The 23,364-nt window shown below is 37.8% G+C and overlaps 1 protein-coding gene across 1 annotated transcript in view; it reads right to left on the bottom strand.

The window, feature by feature from the left end:
- Window positions 1-16,741, bottom strand: part of ATIC (5-aminoimidazole-4-carboxamide ribonucleotide formyltransferase/IMP cyclohydrolase) — a 28,016-nt gene extending 11,275 nt beyond the window's left edge. Inside the window, exons 1-10 of the mRNA XM_045806670.2 lie at window positions 16,585-16,741; window positions 16,156-16,282; window positions 12,955-13,031; window positions 11,729-11,795; window positions 8,367-8,455; window positions 7,689-7,840; window positions 7,232-7,388; window positions 2,545-2,670; window positions 1,661-1,768; window positions 744-829 (exon numbers count right to left, since the gene is read on the bottom strand). Of these exons, the coding sequence (XP_045662626.2) occupies window positions 744-829; window positions 1,661-1,768; window positions 2,545-2,670; window positions 7,232-7,388; window positions 7,689-7,840; window positions 8,367-8,455; window positions 11,729-11,795; window positions 12,955-13,031; window positions 16,156-16,282; window positions 16,585-16,603 (1,008 nt within the window). The 5' untranslated portion in view covers window positions 16,604-16,741. The remainder of the gene's footprint in view (window positions 1-743; window positions 830-1,660; window positions 1,769-2,544; window positions 2,671-7,231; window positions 7,389-7,688; window positions 7,841-8,366; window positions 8,456-11,728; window positions 11,796-12,954; window positions 13,032-16,155; window positions 16,283-16,584) is intronic.
- Window positions 16,742-23,364: the final 6,623 nt, after the last annotated feature.

Genomic DNA, 23,364 nt, shown 5'->3' with positions numbered 1-23,364 from the left:
TCTCTGCTAATAACCTTAGGCAAGGCAAGTACCTCAACACCAAGTCAAAGGGATCAGATTTAACATCTCTGAAAGATAGAAAAGTCATAGTTCATACTACAAAGCCTTGTGCTACAACATAAAACTGCAGCAGGTCAGCTCCACTGTGGGTGGGGATGGTAGGGGTCATGGGAAGAATCCCTAAAGCAACTAAATTATCATCAAGCCCATGTAGCCTTCATTCCTACCTATTTGTTTTCCCTCCAAGCTAATCTACCTGCTTTTTTCTTTCTGTCTCCCCACCCCCAAATGCCACCTTTCTGGAGTGCTTGCTTGGTTTTCAACTGATGGGGTTAGTTTTTCAGAGTAGTTTATAATCTTCCCCTAAACATCTCTTATTACAGACCTACGAAGGTTTACAGTAAGGTTCATTATTACATTTCCAAGACAGCAACCCCTGCTCTTTAGAAACAATAATTTTGGCATTAAGATAATGACTACTAGAGAATAAAAAAAGACTAAATGTATAAATTAAAACATAACAGCAAAATATGCATTTGAAACATTCACTAAATCCCAAAATTACAATTCAGTCAAGGATTCATGTTCCACATAAAATATAAACATTCTAAATGATAAACATAACTAATTTACAGATGGTGTTAATATTATAAGTTATGCTTTCAATGAATGAATACTAGGAATAAATAGAGCTTTCCTCAGTTATGAACGGATCAATACTCGAGAAGATAATGTTCACTAACCTCTCTGGAGATAATTTTGGCAGTAGGGACATCACAGACATCAGATAATGCAACAAAATCACCAAATGAAGACATCCTATCAGCCCCTATAAATAAAAATTAAAATGAGGTACCACAAATATCCCTACGCAGAAAAAGATGTTTAAAAAAACCCAACGTGATCACATAAAATCCACTTCTCTAAACAGAACTTTATTGTTTTTGTAAGATCTAAATAAAAGATTAATAAGTCATTTAATTGAAATAATCATAACAAAGTATTCTTTAATTTCACCCTCTAGACAAACTTCTAAAAGGGCCTGATAGCAAATATTTTTTTAAGTTTTGCAGGCACATGGTCTGTTATACCTACTCAGCTCTGCAGTTGTAGAAATCAGCCACATGAACAAAGGGACATGGCCCTGTTCCAATCAAACTATATTTACAAAAACAGGTGGCAGGCTGGATTTATTTAGCACATGCCCTAGTATGCTAACCCCTACGGCAGAAGGTCAGTTGTGCCATCAAGTTTTTCGATGATCTTCTGAAAATGTTACAATAATATTCACAAGTTATTAACTTTATGAATTATTCATTAGACATATATAAAATACAACTCTAACCATATTCAGTATAGTTAAAATAACCATATAATTTTAGTCATATATCAAACAATATAAATGCATTCAATAGCCTAATGTGAAATTAGATGCACCAAATTACATTGTGTTTCCATTTATTACATGAAAATAGGAACACACACTTTAATAAACAAATTTATTCCAAGGCATTCATATAGTCATTCTTAAGTATTAATAAAAAACAAATTAAAGATAATTTGAAATCTGAAACAAAGGATATTACTACTTAGGATAAAATATTTTTTCTCTTTTAAGAACAAACAAACAAATAAACAAGAACCCTACTACTGTTCTGACCTCTTGCTCTTGCATATGCAGTTGATACGGGTGTAAGGGTTTTATACAGATCATAGACCATGCAGACTTTGGCCTCATCTTCACTGAGTGGAATTCCAACAGCAGCACCTGGTACAGAAAACCATAAAATAAACCTCCAAATCTCAAGTTACTACTTATCCGCTCCTAAATCAAGACCACATTTTTCTTAACATCTAGTCTATGCAGCATAATTTCTAGTGCCTGCGCCAAATTAAATAAACATCTGGCCAGATAATTAAACACCAAAAAATACAGTTGCAGGGGAGGTCGGGGGGGGGGGGAGCTTCTGGAAGCAACTACTGTCTGAGTCTGCCAGTACCATGCATGTGTACAAAGCTAGTTTACTTCATTAAGGACTCTCTCTCCACCCTGCCGGATACCACATACCATTTATTTCTTCCCTGTTTACATCAATTTAATATCAAATAAACATCAAAGAACTATGTATTAGAGTTGACTTAGACATAGAAGCAAAAAGGTATCTCATACAATGATTATAAGAAGTTACACATAAGGTGTCAAGAACTTCTTTATGTCTACTCAGCTCCATTTTCAACCATGTGGAAAAATATTTAGTCAAATGGCATTAAGCCATTTTATTTTTTACACATTTCCACTGCAAAAAAGTGATTCCCTGATCCTATCTCACAGTAATGTTATACAATTACATATACGTAAATAACATAGTGTTATTACAAGATTTTGTAACATTACTATACTGAAATTATTAACAGACTCCACAAAAGTGGTCTGAGACTTTAGAAATAATGTCTATATTCACATTAGAACATATCAATTCTTTCTAAAATCAAAAAGAAGGCATTTTGAACAGATTCAGAGCATTCCAGACAATAGCGCTTTACCTGCCGGGCTGACATGTTTGAAAGAGGAAGCGGCAGGAATGCCTAAAGCTTCTTTGAGTTCCTTCACCAGCTGCCAGGCATTCAAAGCATCACACAAGTTTATAAATCCAGGGGCTCCATTTAGAACTACATATAGAAACATATATAACATATTATTCAAGCAGGATCAATAAAATCAGATATATGTACATTTCTGAAAAAATAACATATGTCAAGGCTGCACAAATATGTTTTCAGAAAAGTATAATTAAGAGGCAAATACATATACACAAACATAAAAGAACTTGATGAAAAAAGAATAAAACACTAGAGCCTAAGACTGCCTCACCAAAAACAAAAAACCATACAAAAACACACACACTCTCTCTCACATACATATGCTACTGGAGAAACCAACTCCAGCCAATCTAGAAATAAACCAACACAGAATTCAGTAACGGGTGAAAGAATGACAAGACCAGTGATCGTCAGGGATCCAACGCAGCATAGAACTAAGATAACACAATCATGGCAATTACAGAGACTACTGGTAGAAAATCTACATTATAAACCTTGCCAATATAAGAATATTATTATAAACCAATGCAAGAGCAGTCGCTGGGAGAAAATAAGGGGAAAAAAATGAGTTGGATTTTTCATCTTTTATACCAGACTCAGTAGGCTGTCTAAAGCTGAAACACAGTTAAAAAGATTTCAACTTCCAAGTTTCTCATTGCCTATTTTCTTAACAATGGCAGGATTTTTTTAGGAGCTACTATCTCTTGTGAATAAATTATAAACTCCACAGACACAAAAAATGGGGGCTATTAATTAAAAACAAATTTATAATTGCATTTCCTTTGTGTTATCTTGGGTGGTACATACTTTTAAAAATAAACTTCGACAAATATCTACGGAGTGCCCACCACAATGTTAGGCACTATTCTAGGTACTGGGGATATTATCAATGAACAAACCGGTCCCTCCCACATAGAGCTTACAGGGGAGACATAGAAGAAACAAAATAGGCAATTAATAGTAAACAATAAGAAAAAATATTAGGTACTTATACAAATGAGTTGAAAACATGTCCACAGAAAAATCTGTACTTAAATGTTTTTAGCAGCTTTTTTTTTTTTTTAAAGATTTTATTTATTTATTTAACAGAGATAGAGACAGCCAGCGAGAGAGGGAACACAAGCAGGGGAGTGGGAGAGGAAGAAGCAGGCTCATAGCAGAGGAGCCTGATGTGGGGCTCAATCCCAGAACGCCGGGATCACGCCCTGAGCTGAAGGCAGACGCTTAACCGCTGTGCCACCCAGGCGCCCCAGGAGCTTTATTCTTAACTGTCAAAACCGTCTATTTCTGATGTCCTTCAAGAGGTGAATGGATAAACTAACTAGGGTATATCCATACACAATGGATTATTATTAAACAGCAAAAAGAAAAGAGCTCTCAAGCTATCAAAACCATGGAGGAACCTTAAATGCATATTGCTAAATGAAACAAGCCAGCGTGAAAAGGCTATATACTGTATGATTCCAAACTTATGACGCTATGGAAACCGTAAAAATATAAGTGGCTGCAGAAATCAGGGAGGTAGAATGCAGGGAACTTTTAAGTGGTGAAGCTATTCTGCACAATACAGTCAAAATGGATACATGACATTACACATGTCAAATCCCGAAGAATATACAACACAAAGAGTGAGTCCTAATGTAAACAATGGACTTTAGTTAATGAGTCACTACTGGTTCATCAATTTTAATTAATGTACCATACTAATGCAAGATATTAAAAGCGGAAATTGGGAAGAGGAGATCCAGAGGGAGGGAATGTCTAGAAACTCACTGTACTTTCTAAGAAATTTTTCTGTAAATCTAAAACTACTTTATAAAATAGGGGCGCCTGGGTGGCGCAGTCATTGAGCATCTGCCTTTGGCTCAGGGCGTGATCCCAGCGTTCTGGGATTGAGCCCCACATCAGGCTCCTGTGCTAGGAGCCTGCTTCTTCCTCTCCCATTCCCCCTGCTTGTGTTCCCTCTCTCGCTGGCTGTCTCTGTCAAAAAAAAAAAAAAAAAAAAAAAAAAAACTTAAAAAAAAAAACTACTTTATAAAATAAAGTCTATTATAAAAAAACAAGGGGGTGCCTAGGTGGCTCAGTCAGTTAAATGTCCAACTCTTCTTTTTAAATTTTTTACTTAAATTCAATTTAATTAACATATACTGTATTATTTTCAGAGACAGAATTTAGTGATTCATCGGGTGCATAGAAACCCAGTACTCATTACTTCGAGTGCCCTCCTTAATGCCCATCACCCAGTTATCCCATCCCCCTAGCCCACCTCCCCTTCAGTAATCCTGTTTCCTATAGTTGAGTCTCTTACAGTTTGCCTCTCTGTTTTTGTCTTATTTTATTTTTCCTTCCCTTCCTCTATGTTCATCTGTTTTGTTTCTTAAATTCCACATGAATAAAGTCATATGGTATTTGTCTTTCTCTAGCTGACTTATTTTGTTTAGCATAATACCCTCCAGTTCCATCCATGTCGTTGAAAATGGCAAGATTTCGTTCCTTTTATGACTGAGTAATATTCCATTGTGTGTATATAGTGTCTAACTCATGATTTCAGCTCAGGTCATGATCTCAGGGTCATGGGATTGAGCCCTGGGTCGGGCTCCGCATTCAGCGGGGAATCTGCTTCTCTCTCTCTCTCTGCCCCTCCCTGCAACTTGCGTGCCCTTTCTCTTTCTAAAAAAACTGAGTAAGTCTTAAAAAAAAAAAAAAAGTACCTAAGAAACAGTTCCTTTGACCAACACCAATGAAAGAGCTTTGAAAATGAAAAATATGGGAACTGAAAGTACATGGAAGTATTTCTTGAATCTAAATGGGAAACATTATAAGGAGGAAATAACATGATAAAACAGTAAAATTTCCTGTTTTAAGAAATTCTAAAAGTAAAAATTCATGCAAAATGTCAAGTTTCTAACTATTCATTCAATAAATACTTAGGGAACACGCCAAGCTATATTCTAAGTACTGAGAATGCAGCAATGAACAAACAAGAAGCAATGGACAAAGACTGACAAGGTTTCTGCTCTCAGGGGAAGATGACTAAATGAGAGATGACTAAAACATAAATAAATGCAGGAAAATAGTGCTGTGATAAAAGTGTGACAGGCAGCTACCTCAGTCTGGGTGATCAGAGAAAGCTTCCCTGAGGAGGTGACTTTAAGGTGAGATCTGAATCACAAGCGAGTGAGACCTTGAAGACCAGAGCAAAGGCCACAGACACTGGGCCTGCTGACCAAAAGGAAAACAGGCCCTGGGGAGTAGCAGATAGCAGATGGTTATCAAAGAAGTAGACCAGTCAGATAACAGGGTCTGCAGGGCATGCACAGACATATAAGTGGGAGGGAAAGCCAATGAATGGTCTCAAATAGGGCGTAACATCATCTGATTTACATGCTTACGACTACTCTGCTGTGAATAGAAAAGACAGACAAAGCAGAGAGCAGTAAGATTACTGCAGACTGGAGTGCCTGGGTGGCTCAGTTGGCTGAGTGTCTGCCTTGGGTTCAGGTCCTGATCTCACGTTCCCGGGATTGAGCCCCGAATGGGGCTCCTTGCTCAGTGGGAGCCTGCCTCTCCCTCTGCCTGCCACTCCCTGCCGTTCCTCTTGCTTGTACTCCCGCTCTGTGTCAAATACATAAAATCTTAAAAAAACAGATTACTGCAGTCTGGGAGACTTTTGGGGTCACTGTGGGGGCTTCATAGTGTTAGAAAAGATCCAAAATATGTCTGAAGTAGAGTAATAACAGAACTTGATCCAATGAATGAGAAGGGGAAAGAAAGGAGTATTTCAGATTCTTCTCAAATCTCTGACACTGCTCCCTGCTCCTCCTCTCCCTCAGTTGCCAAAAGTAGAAGAGACAGGAGTACCTGCATCTTCCTACCACCAAATGTACCAATCAATGTGCTCTGTGTTTGCCTTCCCAATACATGAAGAAAGCTGTCCATGCTGTCACCAAAGGCCAGACCTCCTACCGATGCTTGGGACTTCAAGGCCTTCATACCCACAACTCTCTCCCCTGCCATCTGCCCCCATCTACCCCCTCCCAGACAGTAGGACATGTTCTAATGCCCTCCTCAAGAGTAAAATGGAACAAAAGAGTGAAAAGTCTTTTTTAATTCTACAGATACATGGAAGTCCTAATTAACTTTCCTGTTCAAAGAATTATCTTTATTGTTATTTCCTAACCTCACATTCCTAATTTGGCCCACTTTAGTGGGGCTTCCAGATCCATCATTCCAAGGAAATTGTTCTTGCAAAAATTTTTCAAACAGTTGCTTTTCTGTTCTCAGCAGCATTGAAACCCTGCAGGTTTTCCAGCCTTGTTTTCCTCTCCTGGTTCCTCCACTGCTTAACCTCTTCTGCGAAATTCATCCTGCCTGTTCTACATCTCCAAAATCATCTATATGCCAAAGACATTCCAAACTGTATCTCCAACCTGACCTCTCTCCGGAAACCCTAATTATCTCAACAGTTTTTGCTCACAAGTCCACCTGGCACCTCAAACTTCAGGTGGCTATGAAAGGCATTATGTAATTTACTTTATCTTCTCAATGTTGAAGCAAATCAGATACAATAAAGAGAAAGACACACACACCCCCAGACACAGCAAACTGACACATAACACACAGCCTTTACCTGTGATGGGAAGCTTGGGCTTCAGCGTGTATAACTGGGCAGGAGTTTGATGAGGGTTCATTCCATACCTCAAAGGCATCTGAGATATTCCTTTACTATACTGTCTCCTGAAGTAATCTGAAATTGCTTCATCATATTGTGCCGTATGAGTGAAAGCCTACAAAAGTGTAAGTTTTGTGAAACACCAGCAGCACTAACAAAAGTGGGAACAAGAGGGTTTTAGGTAGCACACAACAAACTACACTCCTTGCCCACACACAACTGCAGGAAAAACACCCAGTAACACTAAAAACACAATGAATCATTCTCTTTCCGGGTCTCTTTCAATCTTTTTGACCTCTGTAATACTTGGGTCTCTTCATTTACAGGAAAAGGATAGCAGCTCCAAGGAGACCTAGTGAAAATTGAATACCATTTGGTTTGGCAAACACTGCACTGGATAAAAGCACATCCCTACCTTCAAGGCTAACTGGCGTCTAGTCTCCAAGGAGGTGTCTTTGCTGTCGGAGCTCTTCATCTCTGTGGACACAGCCGCGTAGTCCTCGGGTTCACACACTACTGTCACTCGAGCATGGTTTTTGGCTGCTGCTCTCAGTAGGGTTACTCCACCTTGAGAGAACAAAAGACAATTTGTATTTCCATGTAAGTTTAACCTCCTTCAAATAAAGTCACTGTACTCATACTTCTAATTTTTGACTTAAAAAGTAAAAAAACATACCCCAGATGAATCTCTATACCAAGAAATAGCTTAGAAAATATAGGGGAATTACAATCACCCCAGAACACAGTCTGGGAGCAGTAATGATTTTCTGCTCCCTCAATGTTCTGATTCTCGGTGAACATCAAAACAAAATCTATTTTAAAATATAAACAGTGTTTGGAGTGTGGGTGTGGCTCACTTGGTTAAGCATCCAACTCTTATGGCTCAGGTCATGATCTCAGGGTTGTGAGATCAAGCCCCATGTCAGGCTCTGGGCTCAGCGTGGGGTCTGCTGCTCACTCACTCTCTCTCTCTCATATAAATACATAAAATCTTTAAGAAAAAAAAAAAAGTAAATAGTCCAAAAATAAATAAATAAATAAAATGTAAGTAATCCTCCCTTATCAGTCTTCAAATATGGTTTTGCTAACTTACCAATATCAATCTGCTCAACAGCCTGTTCAACAGTTACATCTGGAGAAGCCACTGTCTTCACAAAGGGATACAGATTACAGACGACAACTCTAAACCAAAAAGGAATTTAGCTATTGTTAGAAACACAAACTTTATGGGGTTTACATATAAGTCAGTCACTAGCTTTAACATGATCAAAGAGTCTAACGATCTAAAATATAAACTATAATCCTAGCATTTTAGAATTCTAAAAAATATATTGAAATGTCAGGAGCTCCCACTGTTGCATAACATCGTAAATAAAAGTGGCTTTGGTCAGTAGGTGCTCTCAAAACATTATTTCCTCCAAATCATACTGCAATGTTGCTGCCTGGGTAAACTTAACTACCCATTATATAATCTGGCCATCAAAAAAACACATTTTAAAAAAATTTTAATAGAAATGCAAAATATAAGGCTACAGATAACATCTTCATTTTGGAATATAATCAGTTTTATCTATAACACTCAATTTTAGATTCTATTTCCAATGGGTCATGTACAATGATGAAAAATGACAGACCATTCTAAGGGTGAAATATTTGTTTCTTCGCTTGTTTTGTCTTCAGAGAGATCGTATACAATGATGTTAATAGGAAGTCCGAAAGAATAATTTAAAATAGAGAACTAATCTGAAATTAACAACCAGTAGAGTTCCACACCTAAGCCTGCAATGTGAAGAGCTCTGTGGGCAGGTTCACACCCAGTGAAATAAGCACAACTGGTAAAAACTAATTAAAAAAGAAAAACAGAAGAGGGTGAACACTTCCCAATGCCTATAACCCTGATACCAAAACCAAAATGTCACAAGAAAAATTTAGACCAGTATCTTATGAATACCGACACAAAAATCCTCAACAAAATACTTGCAAACGGAAACCAACAAATATAAAAAGAGGCATACACTATATGGTTTACCCTAGGAATGTAAGGTTGGTTTAACATCTAAAAACCAGTTAATGTAAGAGCCCATTTCAATAACACAAAGGACAAAAACCACCTGAGCGCCTTAACAGACGCACAAAAAACATCTGACAAAACTGAACATCCACTCATGACAAAAACACTCAACAAATTAATAGAAGAGAACTTGCTCAACATGATAAAAGGTATTTAAGAAAAACCCCAAACCCACAGCTAACATTATATTTATTTAAAGGTGAAAGACTAAACGCTTTCCCCTAAGATCAGGAGCAAGACAAGAATGTCTACTCTTACCACTGTACTAGAAGTTCTAGACAGGTCAATTAACAAAGAAAATTAAATAAAAAGCATCAAGATTGGAAAGGAAAAAGTAAAACTATCTCTATTAGCAGATGACATGATCTTGTATATAGAAAATCCTAAGGGATTTAACAAAAAAAACTATTAGCACTGAGTTCAGCAAGGTTATAGAACGTATAATTTTAATTTACATACAATAGCAACGAACAACCCGAAGGGAAATCAAGAAAACAATTTTACTAACAGTGGCATCAAAAACAACAAAAAAATGTTTAAGAATAAATTTAACAAAAGCATAAGACATGTATATTAAAAAGTACAAAACACTGCTAGAAGAATAAATTAAAGAAAATCTAAACAAATGGAAAGGCATCCCAGTTTATGGACTAGAAGACTTAATATTAGGATGGCAAACCAACCCCCCCCCAAAATTGATATACAGATTCAACACAATCCTTAGGAAACTCCAACTCTGTTTTTTGCAGAAATGGGCAAGCTGATCCTAAAATTCACACAGAAATGCAAAGCACCCTGAATACCCAAAACAATTTTGAAAAAGAAGTTGGAGGACTCACATTTCCCAATTTCAGTATTTGCCACAAAGATATAATAATGATATAAATATTACTGAATGTGCCAAGACCATTCAATGGGTGAAAGAAGTTTTTTCAACAAATGATGCTGGGACAACTGGACAGCCACATTCAGAAGAATGAAGTCGGACACCGAACTCACACCCATGTATAAAAAGTAACTTAAAAAAATCAAAGACCTAAGCAAAAGAGCTACAACTAAAAAACTCTTACATCTTTACCATCTTGGATTATGCTTCTTAGATATAACACCAACAGCATAGGCAACAAAGAAAAATAGATAAAATGGACATTACCAAAATTTAAAGGTTTTATGATGGTCAAAGGACACCATAAAGAAAGTAAAGACAATCCATAGAATGGGACAAAATGAACTCTTACAATAATAAAATGAGAACTAACAATAAAAAAATGGGCAAAGGATTAGAACACACATTTCTCCAAAGGTATATAATCGGCCAATGAGCATATGATAGGATGCTCAACATCACTAGGAAATGTCAGTAGTATCACAATGACATGCCAGCCATCATGGGTAAAAGATGTTGGTGGGGATGTGGAGAAACTTCCTACACTCCTGCAGGGAATGTAAAATGATGCAGCACTTTGGGAAATAGTCTGGCAGCTTCTGGAAACGTTAAACATACTTAACCAGATGACCAATGAAATCCAGTCCTAGATATATAACCAAGAAAAATGAAAATATAGGTCTACACAAAAACTCGTACATGAATGCTCATGGTTGCACTGTTCCTAGGATCCAAAATGTGGAAACAATCCAAATGCCCATCAGCTGATGAACTGATAAATAAAATGGGATATATCCATACAATGGGTTATTTTTCAGTAATAATAATAAAAAAAAACGAAGTGCTGAGACATACTAGAACATGGATGAAACTTGAGAACATGTTAAGAAGTCAGTCACAAAGGACCACACATTATATGATTCTATTCGTATGAAATGCTGTGTATACCTAAATCCATAAAGACAGAAAAGACTACGGTTGCATAGGGCTAGAGGTTTTAGGGGAAATGAAGAATGAATGCTAATGGGTATGGGTTTTTTTGGGGGGGATGAAGAATATATTCTAATATTAACTGTGGAGATGGCTGCACAATTCTGAATATACTAAATATTACTGAATTGTAGATTTTAATTTGGGAAATTATATGGTATATGGGTTATATCTCAATGGAGTTACATACATTGAAAAGAAATAGTGCGTATTCTTATGCAAATAATTACACTGCTAACATGTACCAACATTTAGGTCACAACTTCCTTAAAAAATAAAGTTGTTTTTTTTTTTTAGTTTAAGTATGAATTTTGGTAATATAAACTTGGCAAAATTAAATATGCTTATGTATGTAAAATGTCACACAGAAGGTATTCAATAAATGTTTATAGTGAGTGAATAGGAAACTAAACCTAATGTTAATCTTGGTCTTAAAGGGAGGGCACCAGGTGTGGCATACTTATTCTTTGATCCTTAATGTATTAAAATTTTAACACCCAAATTTTACCTTATAAGACTGAAATCAAGTCTGGCCATGTCAGCATTATCTTCTGGGATATTACGAGCCAAGATTCCTAATTTAACAAAGTTAAAGTAAGTTTAACAAAGTAAAGGTTCAAAAAACACATCAGAATAAGATACTTCTTTCCAATATGGTCCCACCAATCAAATTAAAGCCTCTAATACTGCCTAATCAAGAAGACAAAATAGAGAGTTAAAAATTTAGAGTATATTTAAAAAGCTCTTGTACCAGTTCCTCATCACCCCTTTCTTTCTCTCTTTTTTTAAAATTTTTTATTTTCAAGTAATCTCTATACCCAACATGGGTCTTGAACTCACAACTCCAAGATCAAGAGCCATACACTCCACCAAGTCAGCCAGGTGCCCCCCTTACTCACCCTTTCTTAAGCAACAAAATGTAAAAGAATTTTCACATAACTGCTACCAGTTCCATTAATCTATGTACTCCCATAAGTAAATGGCTTATCTGACGATCCTCCTCAGCCTAACAGCCTTTTATTCTGCTGAATTTTACTTTAACTGGTAAATTAGCAATATATCTGTTTCTTACCATTTTTGGTTGATACATAATTTGCAGTCTCAGATGAGCAAACTAAAGCACTTTGAAAAAGAATTCTTTTAAAAGTCAGTTACAAGGGCACCTGGGTAGCTCAGTCGGTTGAAAGTCCGACTTGTGATTTCAGCTCAGGTTATGATCTCAGGGTCCTGGAACTGAGCTCCTTGTCTGGCTCAGGCTCCTCGGGCAGTTGGCTTGGGAATTCTCTCCCTCCCTCTGCCCCTCCCCACACTCAAGCACACATGTGCCTGTTCTCTCTCTCAAATAAATAAATAAATCTTTAAAAAAAAAAAAAAGTCAGTTACACTGTGATACTTCATTCTAAGTTTGGATTGTAATAAAAGTCTTTTCACACATGAAACGGAAACATTTTTATTCACTCCAACAGAAAATATCACTCTAAATTAGTTCTCAGGTCAGGACTAATAGTGAGCAGAGGAAAACAATATGAATCCATCAAATAAAGCAAACCAGATTTTAAATAGGTTCTAACGTATTATGAACTTTAGCAGCAAATGTGACAAAACCAATATAGACTCACAGATAATTTTCTGAGCTTATGACCTGCCTTTTTCCTCATTTATTCTACATAGTAATCAACCAAAATATCCCTGAAGACCACTGATTGTTTTAAATGGAAAGTACCAACCACTTACCAGCATGGACTGCAGGATGCAAGGTTTTCACACGCCCCCCTAACATTTCAGGAAACCCCGTCAGCTCAGAGACATCTCTGAAAATAGATGAAAAGCATATTGCTGTTTCTGCTGAACTGTCATTTTACACTATTCTAAAGCATCTTCCAACATTACATCTACTGTCCTCATTTGGGGGCATTTTCCAGAGCCTGAATGTTCAGAATTCAGAAACTGAATCATATACCATATATTAAATTGAGAAATAATTTAGCAGTATATACAAAAAGCACTAAAAATATCTTTATCTCAGAAACGGACTAAAGTAAAAACAAACATTTAGCTTTATGATTAAACAAACGTTAAAGATGGCAAATCAAATGAGTGGGGAAATAAAGATTGTGTTTTAGTAAGGTGGTGTTAGTATTGGAATAATACTGGTTTAGCCCGTATAAAAATAAATTCCCCATGAATCAAAGGCTTGAGCATTTAAAAAAAATCACAGAACTACCAAAATTCAATATACGAGGAATGTGCTCAAAGCATTAAACAAAAGATCAACAGATGTGTCTATGTAAAATGTTAAAAGTTTTACACAGAAAAAAAAAATTAAACTGGAAAAAATAATTGCAAAATATGACAAAGGGTCAAATGCAAGGCAATACTTAAATATCGATTCTGATCACCAAACTGGCATGAACTCCCCTGCCCCCAGCCTGATTTACAAGCAAATTTTAATGAGAGGGAAAAAATGCCAACAATGTTAGGTGAACAAAATCAAGAAGCAAAATTACCTTCTGTATAAGCTATGAAATATGTTTATAAAAAGACTGGAAGGAAGCACGTCAACATGTTAAACAGAATTATAAGCTATTTACTACCTTCTTTATTATTTTCTACATTTTTCACTTTTTTTTTTAAAGATTTTATTTATTTAGTTGACAGAGGGAGACAGCCAGCGAGAGAGGGAACACAAGCATGGGGAGTGGGAGAGGAAGAAGCAGGCTCCCAGCGGAGCAGGGAGCCTGATGTGGGGCTCGATCACAGGACCCTGGGATCATGACCTGAGCCAAAGGCAGACGCTTAATGGCTGAGCCACCCAGGTACCCCTATATTTTTCACATTTTCTACAACCAACATACATTGCCTTTGCAGTACAAAAAAATAATAAATATTTTAAAGCAGCAAATTCCAATAGGATATAGAATTTCCTGGGTGGAGTCTCCTTTTAAGGGTCATTGGCAGATGACTGGTATCTGACCAAAGGCTCACATATTTCCAATAAACTGAAAACTGGTGACATCATGGTATCTAATTCAAAATTCCCTTTCCTGGCATTCAGGAAATACAATCTAGTTTCTCCAACAGAGGATGACTGCTAAAAACAAAGAAGGGAGATGTACTCTTAGCATGATAAACCATGTGGTGGAATTAAAAAGCTTGTTGTTCCTTTAGATTTCAGAATTTGCATGCAACAGGGGCAGTCTTCAAATAATTCTCTGCATGCTCACTGCTGTATAGTCACCAATTAAAATCCCATCAGCTTACGTTACACCTCCAGGTTAACTTCCTGGGATAAAATCTTGGCTCTGCATTTTATTAGCTGTGTTAGCTGTATGAACTTGGGCAAGTCATCTAATTTCTTTGTGCCTCAGTTTCCTTATTTATTAAAGGGAGATAATACTACCTGAACCAAAAAGTTGTTGTAAGGATTACATGAGTGTGTGTGCATAATATGTGTGAACAGTTTTAATGGGAGAGAAATACATTTACATTCCCAATTTTTAAGAAATACATAGCTAAATGGGCGCCTGGGTGGCTCAGTCGTTAAGCGTCTGCCTTCGGCTCAGGGCGTGAGCCCAGAGTCCTGGGATCGAGACCTGCATCGGGCTCCCGGCTCCGCTGGGAGCCTGCTTCTTCTTCTCCCACTCCCCCTGCTTGTGTTCCCTCTCTCGCTGGCTGTCTGCTTCTGTCAACTAAATAAATAAAACCTTTAAAAAAAAAAAAAAGGAAAGAAATACATAGCTACAATGGGTAAGTGAGGAGTGGGTAGAGGTGCAGATCAAACAAGACTAAACAGTTGATAAGTTTTTAAACAGGAATGGATACACAACAGGACGGCTAATTATATTCTTCTACTTAAGATTATGTCTGAAATAGCTCCATAATACAGTTTGGTGGAGGAAAAAAGGCTATAGGAGTTTGCTTAATTTGAAAGGTCCAACTACAACAGCATCCAACATGCTCCAAAAGAAAGAACAGTCTACATTTTGGATTCTCACCCTGCTGCTCTTCAGAAAAGGCTGAACTGTCTTTTATGATTCTTACAGGGGTCTTAGGAGAACATCAAAACTATGATGCAAAAAGACTTTGGAAAATATAAATCATTTATTTAATAAATAAAGTAAGGCATTCTTGCCTTTTGAACTTGTCAAATTTAGGAAAGCTGTCTACTGCCCATAGAAGGCAAAACTATACGATTAAAAAGGTAAAAATCTGACCCACTGGGCAAGCAGCAGAATTTTTGACATGGCAATAAAAGCAGACAGATCTTTCACTCCTTTTCTGAAACATATTTCAGGAGTGGGTATGTCCTTCCACCAAAGTCTCACTGCCATTCATTAGAGCTGTCCTATAGCCTTTTCCATTTTCTACTCCTCAGTAGTTACTCCCTCTCCAACCAGAATGCCACCTCCTTGAGGTCAGGAATGGCAGCCTCATTTATCTTTTGCTCATTCCTTCTTCCCATCACTTAGCCAGGTAATGAACAGCTTGTGGATAAGGCAACGAATGACAGATTTGTGCCTTCAAATAATTAACAGAGATGGAAAGGGAACACAGGTAGACTTGAATCCTAACGCTGTCAACAGCTTCACTAATGACCCAATCAAAACAGATCATGTGACTCATATTAATTTGAGTTTTTCTTTAATAACAAATGGCCCGCCTAAATTAATGTGCCATAGAAGTGTAAGAAAGAGGGCTCTGAAATGGGGACTCCTGGGGTTCCAACCCTGAACTCCTCACTTAACTCTGTAAACTTGAGCACAAGTTACTACATCTCTCTGAGCCTCACTTTCCTCTTCTGTAACGGGGTAAGTGGTGTTGGAAGGGGGAAATGACGTCTTTTTACTCACTGTGCCCGGGGTGCATGACTTTCCAGTGAACCGGATCACACTACGTTCCGGTTGTACTGAGCTTAAGAACTCAGTTGTGCCTTACCTGACTGCCAGCCCCGCATCCCTGAGAGCCTTTGCAGTCCCTCCGGAGGCGATCAGATCCAAACCAACAGCAGTTAGGTTTCTGGCAAATTCCACAAGGCCCGTTTTGTCAGAGACACTAAATAAGGCTGAAACAGAAGACGTTTTTCCTCATCACTAGCAGTACAAGACATTAAGTCCTTCAAGGCCTTGGGGGGGCAGGGGATCGGCTGGTAGGGCAGTCACGAATCTCGAGGCCATCACGGCGGCCCACAGTAGCCAGGCCCAGCCCGGGGCCTCTCGGGGTCAGACACCCGCGAGCCGCTCTACCGCCAACAGGCCGTGGGGCTCGCAGTCACGCCGCGCAGCCGGGCGCCGCCATTGCGAACTCGGGACGCCGCGGGGCAGGGGGCCGCGGGCGGGGTTCCGGGAGGGCGCGTGAGGGGCTCACCGAGCTGGCTGGGTGCCATGGCTGCGGGCGGCGGGGTCTGGGCCGAGCGTGGGCAGTAGCGGCGACGCCACGTGCGGAGGGGCGCCGAGTGGCCAGGGCGCGCGCGCGGGCAGACAGCGGGGCGCGCGGGGCGGTCACCTGACCTGTCACGTGACCCAGTCGCCCCACCCGGAGCCCCGCCCTGTTCAATTTTTGGCTTGGAACTCGAACGTCCGGGCGGAAGGGTTGGCGGGAGTGAGGTTACCGCTGGCTTTCCTAGGCCCGGAACTTGAAGGGATCGCCGCCCCAGTCTCACGTTCTGAGCGTGACTTGTCCCTTTTCGCAAAGGTGAGGCGGCCGCAGGACCTCAGGGGCAAATTTCTGTTGCCCAGGGCAGCTTGTCCCCAGAGGCTGGAATGCAGCTAACAAGTGTCAAAATACTGGTATAGAAAACAAGAGCAACACCAGGAACAGTTTGTACAGCGGAGAAGGTAGAAAGCATCTTGGCAATCATCACTGCCATTTTAATAGACTAAAAAAATAAATAAATAAAACGAAGACCTGATAATTAAAGATTAAGCCCACAGTTCAGGTAATAGAGGCAAAACAAAGTGAAACTGACATTCATTTAAGTTTTTGATTCCACATTATGGAATAGCCCGAAATCTGCTTAAAGATGGTATCTTGCATCAGTAAATAATATTTGACTCAAGCCTGGTGAGAGGAATGATAATGGTTAAGGGGGAGGAGAGAACACCTTTCTCAATTCATTAAAAATAGGAAAAGCAAAACTGCACACTTGTTTCTTTTGAAAAAAACACTTTGCCACAAAATAAATACATATTGCTGTTTACGGACATTTTTAAAAATGTTCCTTATTAGAATTATATTACAAAATTGTACTTCTATCTTTTATTCTTAGTCTGGGGCTCGCAGCTGCAGAAAGGAGTCTATTTTCTTATTACCTGTGTGTTATTTATTTGCGTTTTTCCTGTTACCCTCTGTAATTCTTACAGTCTCTTCTTTACTCCCCCAAATGAATACTTATTGGCTAGAATCAAGAGCTTTGTTTTATAACCTCTGAATATGTGAACTTCTTGCTCTGAATATTTCTCACATTTCTAAAAGAAATATTAAGGTTAACACAGTGTCTTCAGGTTGTGTTTGCCAACTTTGATTTTCCCTGCCCAGTCACCATTAGGTTTTTATGGAAAATAGAAAGCAGAGAAAGGAGAATATAATGCTGAGAATAGTGATAAGAGGAAAATAGTATTGGGGCATTGGATATTTTTCCTGCACGTGAATTTCAAATATTTAATTTAATAAATATTTATTGAGCCCTTTCTGCCTAAATGGCAGAAATACAGTGTCAGAAAGAAATAGAGGAATATTACCTATTCACTGTCCTTAAGGGGCTCACGATGGAAAGTATAGAAACATAGGTACAATGAGAAAATATTGATATAAAAAATATGATATTAAGCCGATTTTTATAGTGGTCTTTCAGAATGCTATCATATGTACTAAGAAAGAATGAACTGTGGGTTCCAGACCAAGACACAAGTTTTTCATATAAAGATGTTTACTAAATTGAATTTTGACGAATCCCTCCATAGTTTTAAAGTTCAGACCTGAAAACTACGTTGTTAATGGCAAGATGAGTAAATGAATTTTTGGCTAGCTTTGTGATCTTGGCCACATCACTTCAACTTTAGGGACTGTAGTTGCCTTGTCTGTAATACGGACATAATGTTTGTTCTGCAGGCTTCTTCAGATTGTAAGAAGTAAATTAATCTGTTGAAAGTACAAACTGTAAAGTGACTGGTAAGGGTAATAAAGAACCTGTAATTTCCTTCATGGTTCATTCCCCTGATATAGTTGAATAAATGTGTATCTCTCTGGGCTTCAGAGTGTATCCTCCTTAAAAATGCTTGTCATCAGAAGTTAGTGTATTAGAAATGGAAGAAGCTCCCACAAAGACATGATGAATTTATCCCCCAAGGGTTTATCACTAGGATTACTGTTTCAGATAGAAAAGAACATGCATGCACTATAGTGATTACATTTTCATTTCTTCTCTTCTTAATTCACACCCCTCCCAAAGGAAACTTGAAGAGAGATCATCTTTTTATACAGTAGTTCCCCCTTATCTGTGGATTCACTTTCCTCAGTTTCAGTTATCTGTGGTCAACTGCTGCAGGGAAGCTGATGATCCTCCTCATGACGAATCAGCGGAAGGTCAATAGTAGACTAACTCTACGTCACGGTTGCTACCTCATCGTCAGCATGTCCTCACGTAGGCATTTTATCATCTCGCATCATCACGAGGGTGAGTATAGTAAGATATTTTGAAAGATTGTGATTTATATAACTATTATAGCAGTATATTGTTATAATTGTTCTATTCTATTATTATTGTTGCTAATCTCTGACTGTGACTAATTTATAAATTTAACATTATTATCATTCTTATGTAGAGGAAAAAACATGTTATATACAGGGTTCGGTACTATCTGTGGTTTCAGGCATCCACCAGGTGTCTTGGAACGTTTCCCCTTGGAATAAGACGGGACTACTGTATCGAAAAATATTTAATATATTTATAAGTGATTTCAGTTCCTCAAGTGTGCTATAATCTGTTTGGCCTAGATGTTATTTGTTCTTTGGGTAAACTTATCCCTTTCTCCAAAAAGCCTCCATCTCATTACTAAATCTGGGATTTCCTACCAACCTCTAATGATTAGTAAAACTGCTCCTTTTTGGGCTAACTTATTCCAAGGGTTTATCTACTCATGTGGGTGTAGTTTGCCATGTGAAGCGATTCCCAGGATTTTGGATAATAGGATTAAGTATTGTCTACAAACTCCCTCTGTAATCTAAAGGTTAAAGTATTTTATGATGTATTAAGAAATTTGAAAATTTTCCTTGAAGGGTATGGAGCTGTTTGGAATTGTAAAGTTGGCAATGATACAAAGAACGAATTGATTATCTGGAAGCAGGAAAAGCAATTAGGAAGGTTTTGCATTAACAAACTCCTGACCAAAGACCTGAAAGCATGGAAAAGGAGAGATTTGTGTGAGACAAAATCAGTTAAAATCAGCATCACATGGAGCACAATTACATAAAGGAAATATGAAATGGAAAGAAATAAGGGAGACTCCATTGTTTCTAGCTTGGTCATTTGAGTAGCCAGTGAAACAAATAATTAACATTAAAAAAATGAGAGAAAAACAGTTTCAGCATGTGTCTCTATTTATTTGAGGTCAGTATGAGAGTTTGGGTAGATAAATTTGAGTTTCTAAATGTTGAGTTTGAAATATAAATAATGATGGACATCAAAATGAAAATAATACAGTAAGTTTTTGGAAATACAAATAAAGAATAGATGTGAGGTTAAAGATAAACAAATTTGGAATGACACTGAAGTAGTAGTTTAAGCCTGAAAGAAGCCACCCTTGCTTAATTAGGCCCAGCAAACAGACTAAGTCAGAAGGCCAAAGAAAGGAAATTTGCTCAAGCAAGCATTTAATGCACTAGGAGTACTTGTGGATTTTAACTGCTTAGCCTTCATATAATTAATGCAGTAGCTGATAGTGTAATAAAAAATGCTATTATAGCAAATGTTCATCTGATGAATATTTATCAACGATCCTATTCACTTATAGATTCACTAAAAAAATATTGACTGAGGCCCTAGTGTGCACAGGCTAGAGGGCCATGAGATTGCAAAGGTAAGCCAAACAGACCAAAAAGAAAAATCCCTGCCGTCATGGAGTTTATGTTCTCAGAGGAGAAGACAGTTAATAACAAAACAGATACATAAAATTTATAGGGTGCTAGATACAAAGATACTTCAGGGGGAAAAAAGCAGAATGAGAAGAGCATTTTGGACTAAGTCTTCAAGGAGAAGTAGCTCAAGATGTCATGAAAACCAAGGATCGAGTCAAAAAAAGCTGTCAACTATTTTAAATATTGTTGGAAGGCAATAAATAGACTAAAAGGTGATCATTATGACTAGCAGTGTTGTCATTAGCAAGGTTAATGGTGATGTTGGTAAGACCAGCTTCAGTAGAGTGGTGACAGCAGAAGCCAGGGTGAAGGAAGATTGCCAGGCAGTGTTGAAAGCCATTTGAAATTGGTGATCATGAATTTATGGAGACTGTTGAAATGTATGATTTTTCTCCAGCAGCTTGGAAGTCTTTATGCAGACACAAAGAAGTTAGATGGTTCAGTTCATCCAGGATTGGGGTTTTGCCAGGAGGGTGAGAAAAGAACAAGAGTCAGGGGACTTTGGTATTTTGGCAAGTGTGATTTACTTGATAGGCTGTGAAATCTAAGCTGGTCAGGGGGAGAAGTAAAGAAAAGAGGAAGGCTTTAGCAGGTCAAATGTGCAGATGAAGAATAGTTATTAGTTGTGGCAAGCTGGAAGGATGGAAGGAAGCACTGTTTTAGAGAATGGGTTTTTAAGGGCGGAGCAGTTTTGGTTGTTGACCATATTCAGAGTGTGGTCATACGAGTGGGAAGTTGAGTAGAGTATAGAGAGAAGCTAATTCGGGTGCCCAGGACTTTGCCAGTTTTTGTCTGTTTTTCTTTGGTACTTGTAAATAGTGTTAACTTCTACCTTCTAAAGTATTTTGATTTGGAAAAGAAATTATGTGGTCCAAATGGAATTTTTATAATTTTGATATTATTTGTATAAAATAGAACTCAGCATAGAATATCAATTTTAGGGGCGCCTGGGTGGTGCAGTCAGTTAAGCGTCCAACTCTTTGTTTCAGCTCAGGTCATGAAATCAAGCCCCACATCAGGCTCTGAGGGGAGAGTCTGTTGGAGACTCTCTCTCCCTCTCCCTCTGCCCCTCCCCACCACGCACTCATTCATGCTCTTGCACTGCTCTCTCTTTCTCTCTCTCAAAATAAAATAAATCTTTTAAAAAAGAATATCAATTTTAATATATTTAAATATGAATTTATTAAAGGTAATTATAATGGAGGTATAAAGGTAAATTATAAATTCACAAATTCCTATTACATTTAACATAGGTATCTTTTTCATTTTGGCAATAACTTTGGCTCCCCTGGGTATTTAAGGTACTTGAAATTAAAGCCAAATTATCACAATTTTGCAATTCTTATAGTTAAGAATTTAGACTAGAATCATCAATGGATGCTGAAACCGAAAATGGGGCTCCAGCTACCGTGCAGATAATGAACATTCTGGGCAAAGATTTACAAAAAAGGCCTTTTGCTTTGGTTTTTATTCTGAGGTTCCTTTTCCAGTCATCTACCAATTAGATCAGTCTCCAGCTGGGATTAGGGATCTTCCTTGTCAGTGCCCCTATCCTATTCTTCCTAGGCATAACTGCCTGGATTTTCAAATATTTGCTAATATCTTGGTCTTTCTGGCCAGCGTTGCCCAACTGTTGAATTCCTCTGCCACTTATATTAGATCACTTATGTCCCCATTTGTCAGAACTAGGTTTGGAGATTACTACTTAGCCCCAGCCTCCGTTATATTTCACCCTTGACTAAATAACCACATCAGTATTTTGTAGTTTTTAGAGCTTTCTCAGCAACTGGACCCCTGCTACCCTACTTCAAATGATAAAATGTCATAATAAATTAATCCCAAGATAGAAAAAGATAGCTCTTCACTACTAAAGGCTTTCTTTATCACTGTGTCCCCAGATCAATGATTCTTTCCCTTCCTCTAATCCCAGAGCTTACTTTAATGATAACACCTTTACATTGTACTGTATTTATGTTTATAAAGCTGTCTATGTCGTTATATTTTATGGGCAGAGACTATGTTTTATTTTTCTGTATTTAGCTGAATGCCTAATATGATAACTAGTAGATAACAGACATTAACTTTAGAGGCTCAAAATATCTGGCTCTACTACTTTCTTTCAGTCCTTGTCACCTCAAATTCATAAACGCCATCCTTACAGAGATTTTGGCACCAGGCTCACAGTATTCCCTTCCACCTCAACCTCTATGATTATTTTGGTAACATCACTGTCCCCATCAGTGACCCATTTAATACTGTGGTCTTTCACTTGCTCAACTCCATGTGTAAAAAAAAAAAAATCTCAAAAACTTTAAATTGGTACCAATCTGTGGCAAATTTCCTTAGAATTGTCCTTGAGAAACTCCTACTAACATATTATTAGAACTGGTATTCCAATATGAATTTTACTTAATAATAACATTATATTTAGATCGATCAAAATTTATTGTCCAAAGTCAGACCTGACAATCTTTGCCTTTTGAGTTGGTTGTTTATCCCATATACATTTAACATTATTGCTAATATATTTGAATTTGTGTCTGCAGCTTTACTGTTTTCTAGTCTTGTGTCCCTTTTTGTTTTGTTCTTTTTAATTTTTTAAATTTAAAAATTTTAAATTTAAATTCAATTAACTAACATGTAATCTATTATTAGTTTCAGAGGTAGAGTTCAGTGATTCATCAGTCTTACATAATACCTAGTGCTTATTACATCACGTACCCTCCTTAATGTCCATCACCCAGTAACCCCATCCCTTCACCCCCTTCTGCTCCAGCAACCCTCAGTTTGTTTCCTATGATTAAGAGTCTCTTATGGTTTGTCTCTCTCTCTTCTTGTTTTACTTTTCCCCTCTATTTCCCTATGTTCCTTTGTTTTGTTTCTTAAATTCCACATGAATGAGATCATATGATAATTGTCTTTCTTCGATTGACTTATTTTGCTTAGCATAATATCCTGTAGTTCCATTCGCATCGTTGCAAATGGCATGATTTTATTTTGGTTTTTTTTTTG

This window comes from Ursus americanus, chromosome 1 (genome assembly GCF_024610735.1).
Source record: "Ursus americanus isolate L20-20 chromosome 1, mUrsAme1.1.p, whole genome shotgun sequence".
NCBI lineage: Eukaryota > Metazoa > Chordata > Mammalia > Carnivora > Ursidae > Ursus > Ursus americanus.
The sequence above is the reverse complement of the archived record's forward strand: the minus strand, read 5'-3'. Positions and strand labels throughout refer to the sequence as shown.